At 45.9% G+C, this 8,462-nt stretch overlaps 1 protein-coding gene across 1 annotated transcript in view; it reads right to left on the bottom strand.

Moving 5' to 3' along the window:
• Positions 1-443: 443 nt before the first annotated feature.
• Positions 444-8,462, bottom strand: part of ZNF532 (zinc finger protein 532) — a 105,105-nt gene continuing 97,086 nt past the window's right edge. The window contains exon 8 of the mRNA XM_040337771.1: positions 444-2,147. Coding sequence (XP_040193705.1) covers positions 1,653-2,147 — 495 coding nt within the window. The 3' untranslated portion in view covers positions 444-1,652. The remainder of the gene's footprint in view (positions 2,148-8,462) is intronic.

Here is an 8,462-nt window from a genome sequence, read left to right as displayed (position 1 = left end):
TGGGTCTTTCGGACTGGCAGGACTATGTAAACACATAACACAAAGTACAGCTGACCCATGCCACCCAAACAGAAGACAGGTCTAACTGCCAGTATAGTAAACTGATTGGTTGCAATGGGTTACTGTGTGCCATTACCTTAAGCACTGTGTTATTATATAAACCCAATACCTATGTAGCACATCTGTACAACTAGGTCAACTACAATTTTAAAAAGGTACTTTGTCACACCTGTGTAATAAGCCTCAGATGCAAGGAGCCATTCTCTTAATACTGGTTGCACTTCAGTGACCCATTGAAAGTTGCATTGCTAGTGTGCAGCAATGTCTTCATGCAAGGCTTCTCACATGAGTATTTTGCTTTGGGACAGGTACCCTTTAAATCAAATTTTCACCTAGGTCATATCACATATAAAATAACTTTTTTGTACATCAATACAGTCACAAAGAGTATAAAAAGGAGTCTATATTTACATCTGTTGTGGATTCTACATTGAACACTGCTTTTGTAGGGCCAGTGTATCAGTATCTTGAAGAGGCAGGTAAGTGACGATGAAAAGTATTGCAATGGGGTGATTCCATCGTCTTAGTCCACCAATTATTGGTTGTTGTTCTTTAAAGGTACTTAACAGCCGATCCAAAAAAGTGGACATGTTGGTGAAACAGTGGGGGCCATTGTTTAAGGTGAACCAATAATCATGGAGGTCGCAGCCCATTATTTGCTAGCAAAGGGAAAAATTAGATTTGTAGTGTATTGTTGAAAGTACAAGTCATCCAAAGACAATCCCTTCATGGCGCCAGTATTCCATCTTGTGTTCTCCCAGCTTTTTCGGTGGTCCATTCCAGCGACTGGTGGTCAACCAATCCTACCCAAAACAACTACAACGCCAACAGCTTCAGCAGCACTGCATTATAAGTGGATCTCCTTCATTAACCAGTAAAAGGCTAAAGAAATGGAGTGTCCATGCTGCATAGACACTTAGCTGTGGTCTTCGAGATCCTATCCCTTGGGGCTAGACAACTTTAGGTGACAATTGTCCCAAGCAGTCAACCTTTTCGCATTTGAAGTGAAAACCTCCCACTCATTCCGGTTTGATATCACTGAAAGTTACTAGAAGCTTCCATAAGGACAGAGGTAATGCCACAAGACCTCCTTATAGACTAACTCAGAGGCAGCTGTCTTCATCCGGGCCTTCTGGGCTGGGAGTGGCCACACTTCTGTAGCGCTAAAGATTCCATCTACACCATGGGAATGTTTGAGGTGGATTACTAGTACCCAGAATCTGATGCACATCCTTCCTTAGGAAGAAGGTACCTTCTCAAATGTAAACTATGAACCTCACTTGCACGTCTTCTCTGCCCTCATTCTCACCTCTTAGCTGCCGGAAGGGCATTGCAATGAACACTGCAAGTGAGGACTGAAAGTGTTTGGGGAGTAATTGGACTGCAAATGCAAGGGTAGAACTTGGATTCACCCCTAGCATTTAAGAGCCCTGTGCTTTTCCCTTGTACAGCAAGAAAAATGTACTATTGAACTACCCCTTGAGTATTGGTTCAATGCATAAAATGGCTGCTTTAGCCTTCTATAGATAGGTCTTCTTCTAATCACACTTTTGCAGGACAGAAGTGCTGTACTCCTTAATGTAGAGACAATGTCATTTCTCTGAAGTGCCCATCCTTTTAGACTTTATAAAAGCCATCCCATGAGTCCTCATGTGGGTATTTAAGGCAGCTTCAGTTTCGAATGTCTTGGAGCAAACTTTGCACGTTTTGTCAGATGTTATGCCATCTGCTGCTTCGTTCCCAGCTGCAGGTTTATTCTCCTGCTGAGCATCCTCTCCAGAACCATTGAGCTTGCCAGAGGTCTGTGGCTCCTTGAGCTTGTGAACAATGAAAAGGTGTCTGGAGAGGGACACTTGAGAGGTGTAGCAGAGGCCACATTCCTGGCACTGATAGGAGGAACCATCAGATTTGTGCTGGGGGATGTGCTCGTGGAACTGAAGAAGATTTTCTGTCGTAAAGCCACACACAGCACACTTGTGGACCTTGAAGACGTTGATCTTCAGTTTCTTCAGGGGCTGAGTAATGGCTCCCCGGGGAGACCGGAATTCCATAACGGGTTCTTCTAGCTTGCGCTTTTGTGCAGGCACCTGAAAAAAGAAAAAAAAAAACACATATTTAATATAACACCATGAGATACAATAGGCTTACCAGAACCCCAACACAAACCTGGGCAATGCAATGTTCAGCAATGAATTCACAAAATGCATAAAGATGTGGTAGATCCAGATGTATAGGCGGTTACATTTTAGATGTAAACTTTCATGTAAAATTATACTGGGCACTTGCCTCCTAAGTTACGGCGGCGTAGCGTAAATGGGCCGGCGTAAGCGTGCCTAATTCAAATTGTGAAGAGGTGGGCGTGTTTTATGTAAATAAACCATGACCAAACGTGATTGACGTTTTTAACGAACGGCGTATGCGCCGTCCGTGGACATATCCCAGTGTGCATTGCTCCAAAGTACGCCGCAAGGACTTATTGGTTTTGACGTGAACGTAAATTACATCCAGCCCCATTCACCGACGACTTTTGCAAACAACGTAAAATTTTCAAAATTCGACGCGGGAACGGCTAGGCCAGCTTTTTGTTCGACTAACTTTACGTCTGAAAACGCCTTACGTAAACGGCGTATCTTTACTGCGACGGGCAAGCGTACGTTCGTGAAAAGGCGTATCTCGCTGATTTACGCATGCTAGCCGTAAATCAGCGTTCACGCCCCTAGCGGCCGGCGGAATTAGACAGCTAAGATACGACAGCGCAGGCAGTGGTTTCCTAGCAGATATTCTACCATGAAGGCCTGATTCACACAGTCTCCTCTTAAAGCGGATGTTCCGCCAAAAAAAAATATTAAAAGCCAGCAGCTACAAATACTGCAGCTGCTGACTTTTAATATTAGGACACTTACCTGTCCTGGAGTCCAGCGGTGTCCGCAGCAGAGGACGAGCGATCGCTCGTCACGCTGCTGCTCCCCCCTCCATCCACGCTGAGGGAACCAGGAAGTGAAGCGCTCCGGCTTCACTGCCCGGTACCCTACGGCGCATGCGCGAGTCGCACTGCGCCCGCCGATTGGCTCCCGCTGTTTGCTGGGAGCCGAGTGTTCCCAGCACATAACGGCGGGGGGGGCGACGGGATGTGACGCAATGCCCGTCTTTTGCCCGTGAATGCCGGGCCGGAAGTGGGTGCCGATCAGCGCGACTTCATTTTAGGGTGGAGAACCGCTTTAACAGTTCTAGAGATGTGTCTGCTGCAAAAGGTGGCTACTTTGAAGAACCTAGAATATGAAATATATTTTCAGTTGTTTCACACTTTTTTGTTATGTATAATTCCACATGTGTTAATTCATAGTTTTGATGCCTTCAGTGTGAATCTACAATTTTCATAGTCATGAAAATAAAGAAAACTCTTTGAATGAGAAGGTGTGTCCAAACTTTTGGTCTGTACTCTGTGTGTGTATATATATATATATTATATATATATATATATATATATATATATATACACACATATATACACACACACACACACACACACATACATACATACAAGTATTATTATCCTTAAAAGAAATCATTATAGAGTTAAAAAACCCTTCAGGAGTGATTAAGTGAAAACAGCTGTTACTCGTCTCCTTCTCACTCCTTCCGGCCCCCTCCATCAAGTGAAGCAAGATGGCCCCCGTGAGTCTGAGTGAAAGACCTTGTGGCAAGAACAGACGTCACAAGAAGAAAAGCCATATATGGACTAACGAATCAGATGTGCTCATATGAATGATGTCATTCCGTCTATAAAGCTGTGATGATAAAAAAGGTTCCGCCTCTTTGCGGCTGGACACTGAGGGAAGCAGACTGTTCCTCCCTTTCTGCATGCTTTCATAATTTGGGTCAGAGGCAGTTTTAGGTTGCCCTGGAGTTGTGCCAGGGGATGTCCATTTCAACAATTTTCCTGGAAGTGTCAAAAGCTGAAGGCACTGATGGAGGCTGCAGTGCTGGAATGAAGGGGAGGCTGGCGACAAGGGCCAATGTAGTGGAGAGTACAATAGCTTCTCTCTTGCAATTACATCACAGTAACATGTTTTAGGAACCTGAGATTGTCACTTTAAAAGTGGTAAAAAATCTTCTGGGTGAGCCCCCCCCCCATATACTATCCTGAGCCCCATCTCGATCCAGCAATGTGCATGAGAGCAGTGGCTCTCTTAGGTTGCTCCTTTCTCATTGGCTCACAGCAGTGCGAGCCATTGGCTCTTTCTGCTGTCAAGCACACCCAGTGATCCAATGAGGAGGGATCAGGCAGAGGGGCCGAGCCCCGCTGTGTGTGTGAACGGACAATGTCCATTCACAGGAGCGTGCCTTGGGAGGAGCCATAACCGCCGGCAGGAGACCCAAAAAGAAGAGCATTGGGGCTGCTGTGTGCAAAACCATTGCACAGAGCAGGTAAATATAACATGTTTGTTAGTAAAAAAATTAATAAAATAATCCACCTTTAGAATCACTAAAAAGGAAAAATCATATTCTCAGGATCCTAGTTATATAATCCATATTATGCCCTACCTTAGTCTTACAGTTGAACTCCTCTAGTGATATTACGATATTAATACTCAATCATTGTGTCTATAGGAAAAAAAAAACCTTCTAAATTTCTGTTTCCTTGGACATCTTTCACACCACTGTGCAAAAGCAATAGAGCCGATTGGTTCTCAGTGCTGGCTCCTCCTCAAATAGTTCTGCTGTGCAGAGAATTACAGGAGGCTGATAGGATAAGATATTTAGCCACTTCCTTACTGGGCACCAATTTCCTCCTCCTCTCGTGTCCCTGGTCGGTGCTCCTGTCTCCTCCCTCCTACCAGGTGCCCCAACACCAAGCAGCTTTCTCTGGTGGAACCCAAGCAGGCGCGGTCCTGAGCTGCGGCTTTGTGTGCCCATTTCTCGGCCCGCCCCCTCCATCTTCTGATTGGCTCACTGGCTGTGATTGACAGCAGCGGGAGCCAGAGTGCGAGTCCCTGGAGAGGCAGGGCTCTCGTGGAGATTGCTGGATCGAGAGGGGGGTCAGACAAGTATTAGGGGGGCTTTTTTACTTTCATAAACAGAATTGAATGAATAGAATAGGTAAAAAAACTTGTGCCTTTACAACCACTTTGGGTAAAGCTGTACAATTAGGGCCAGATTCACAGAAGAGATACGACGGCGTTTCTCTGAAACGCCGTCGTATCTCTCAGAGTATCTATGCGGCTGATTCATAGAATCAGTTACGCATAGATAGACCTTAGATCCGACAGGTGTAATTGACTTACACCGTCGGATCTTAGGATGCAGTACCTCGGCCGCCACTGGGTGGAGTTTGCGTCGTATTCCAGCATCGGGTATGCAAATTAGCAGTTACGGCGATCCACAAAGGTTTTTCCCGTCGTTATGTTGGCGCAAGTCTTAGTTTCCCGTCGCAAAATTAGGGGTACTTTAACATGGTGTAAAATTACTCCACCATGTTAAAGTATGCCCGTCGTTCCCACGTCGCTTTTGAATTTTTTGTTTTTCCCGGCGTAAGTACGTTACGCACTTCGCGATTCACAAACACGTCGCGCCCCAGTCATTTCGCGCAAAGCACGTCGGGAAAATTGCGAACGGAGCATGCGCAGTACGTCCGGCGCGGGAGCGCGCCTAATTTAAATGGTACCCGCCCCATTTGAATTGGGCGGGCTTGCGCCAGACGTGTTTACGATACACCGCCGCAAGTTTACAGGTAAGTGCTTTGTGGATCGGGCACTAACACTGAAAACTTGCGGCGGTGTAACGTAAACGGGTTACGTTACACAGCCGCAATTCTATGTGAATCTGGCCCTTCGTTTTTAACTACAGGTACCCCTCACATGCATAGGCAGTTTTTCGTAAAGGTGATTTGTAATCAAATCGTACTGAAACAGACTATGCAGCAGAAATAATAAGAGATGTACGATTTGATCACTACAAATGCAGGATTTTGTTTTGGGGTTTGGAAAATTAACTCTGTATGGACGACACCCAAAACGCATTGGCCTTTTTTGCATTAGTACAGTTTCGGTGTTGGCCTAGATCAAATCGCTTTCATCCGTCCCCTGGAATGGCTGCGGAAATTTAATTGGTTGTTATGGGTTATGCGCTCTTTCCAACCCTGCTGCCATTTGTACGGTTTATTAAAAAAAAAAAAAAAAGGTCTGAAAGGGTATTTAAACAAACTTGATCTGTAGGAGATAATGGAGCATTCTCCGACTGGTCTGCTGGTTGCCATGGTGATGTTTTTCCAGCAAAGGGAAGACTGCAAGATGGCATAAAATCCCAGGCGGTGGGAGCACACAATCTATTCTCAAATATAGAAGTGGACACAAGTTCATACGCCCTACCAACACATAATGATGGCACACAATCAGAGAGTGTACATGAACTATAAAAGCAAAGATTTTATATTCTATATGCAACATCTAGAAAATAAAACGGCATTATAAACCTGCCTACCTTTTTACCCTGCGTAAGAGGTTGCCCTGTACACACAGCCTATTGTAAGGTAAATCTTCACGATCTTTTGTCAGCAAATTCTGTTTGTGTTCAAACGTGAGGCTACATGGTACTCTTTATTGTGTGACCTCTGTCTGTAGTCTAAGAACTGACACTTCCTGTGAAGAAACTATATATCCCACAATCTCTGGGTCTCTCAGGCTACTGCTAATAAGTGAATGTTCCACTTTACTGATGAGGCTGCACTGATGAGGTGCCACTTATATGTAGCACTGATGAGGTGGCACTTATGTAGCACTGATGGGAACTTTGGTAGTGTAGCAAAAAGTCGTCACAGTGCCCAGCTGTCCTACTGATCTTAGTATTACAGGCACTGCCAGCCCACCTGGCTGCAGCTGCCTCTTTCACTAGCCCTCCTGGCTAAGACTCCACAGTCCTCCCAGACTGACTCTGCATCCATTCCAGATCTCTCAGTCCTCTGGCTGTACCAGCCCTTCTGGCTGTCTTCCTTCCTGGAGATTTTCCCGGCATTGTTCTCCTGCTGTCCTCAACCTTGCTCCTGTGCCTCCTGGTCAGTACACCTCTGTGTCATGAAGAGGGTCCCTTCCACACCCGAGCCCAGGCCTGAGGAAAGCCTCCATCTCCATCTTCCACTCGAACGCCACTGCCCACAGCTGGGCTGACTCTGAGTATTTGAGGGGGCCTGCCCCCTGCCAACCCAACTGTTGTCAAAGTATTGAAATCATGCCCTGGAAGATTCTTGTGTGCAGCAATAACTTTGCATTCATGGAGGATTAGCAATGCATGTCTTACAGCATGGGTGCCCAACCAGTGGCCCGGGGGCCACATGTGGCCCTTGGCCTCCTGCTCTGGGATAGCAGGTTGGCAAGCCCAGATCACGGTTTGCCGACCACCATCCCAGAGCAGCAGTTTTGTGAATTAAGCCACTGGTAGAGGAATCAAGCACTGAGCCATAGACTTCTGTTATTACCTGTGGGTTTGTTGCGTTTTCAGAAAGTGCGCCACACCGCAAAAAATGCACCTGCGGTTTGAGAAAATCGCAGTGCATCAGTGTGAAAGCAGCCTTAGCCCCTTTTCACATGATCGGTCCGACCCAATCAGACTTAATATTCACCTCTATGGAGCAGCAGATGTAAACAGACTTGTGTCTGTTTACACCCGCCTACCTAAAAAAAAAAAATAGAAAGAGATCTGCCCCCTTCCATCTGGGCTAATCAGACCTGTCATCCTCCCGCTCCGCTCATTGTGCCCCGCGACCAGTTACCAATTCGCTTAAGTGGCCCTCGCTCTTCAAAAGGTTAGGCAACCCTGTCTTACAGCATAAGATAACAGGAACTGAATACAAACAAGTGCATATAACACAACAAGGAAGGTACTTCCTCTGATTGCATTACCATAGAAAACACATGAACTGTACACTATAATACTACAGCGCCACCTGCTGCATAGAGCCACCTGCTGCATAGATGGGTATATTGCATACAGTATTGCCAGTTTATAAGCAACCATGCTGCTGTTCTTTCCAACAGGGGATTGGTCAGGGCCCTCATGAATACTCCAGGCAGCTCCTCCACACCTCCTTTCCCATTCTTCTGGAAATTTCTAGTAAGTTCGAGAAGTGGGGGGTGGGGGGGGGGGTCTCAGTGATGCTGTCTGCGAGTCATCCAGCCCTCCCTGGATCTCTGCCCAACCCAGGAAAACAAAAACACATATAGGCAAGCCTCAACAAATTTACCTACACTAAACAATAATCTATTTACACTTCTAGCACACTAAAGGGTGCTACACGTGTATGCACTACTTTTGTTGCAGTCCATTTACATCATTGGGCTGAAAACACACTGCACCCAAAATCGCACAGGAATTAGACTTGAACGCTACTGAAAAATATCAGTGCACTT

Source organism: Rana temporaria, chromosome 1, assembly GCF_905171775.1.
Source record: "Rana temporaria chromosome 1, aRanTem1.1, whole genome shotgun sequence".
In the NCBI taxonomy this organism is placed as follows: Eukaryota; Metazoa; Chordata; class Amphibia; order Anura; family Ranidae; genus Rana; species Rana temporaria.
Note: the sequence above shows the minus strand (reverse complement) of the source record. Positions and strands in the feature narration are given on the sequence as shown.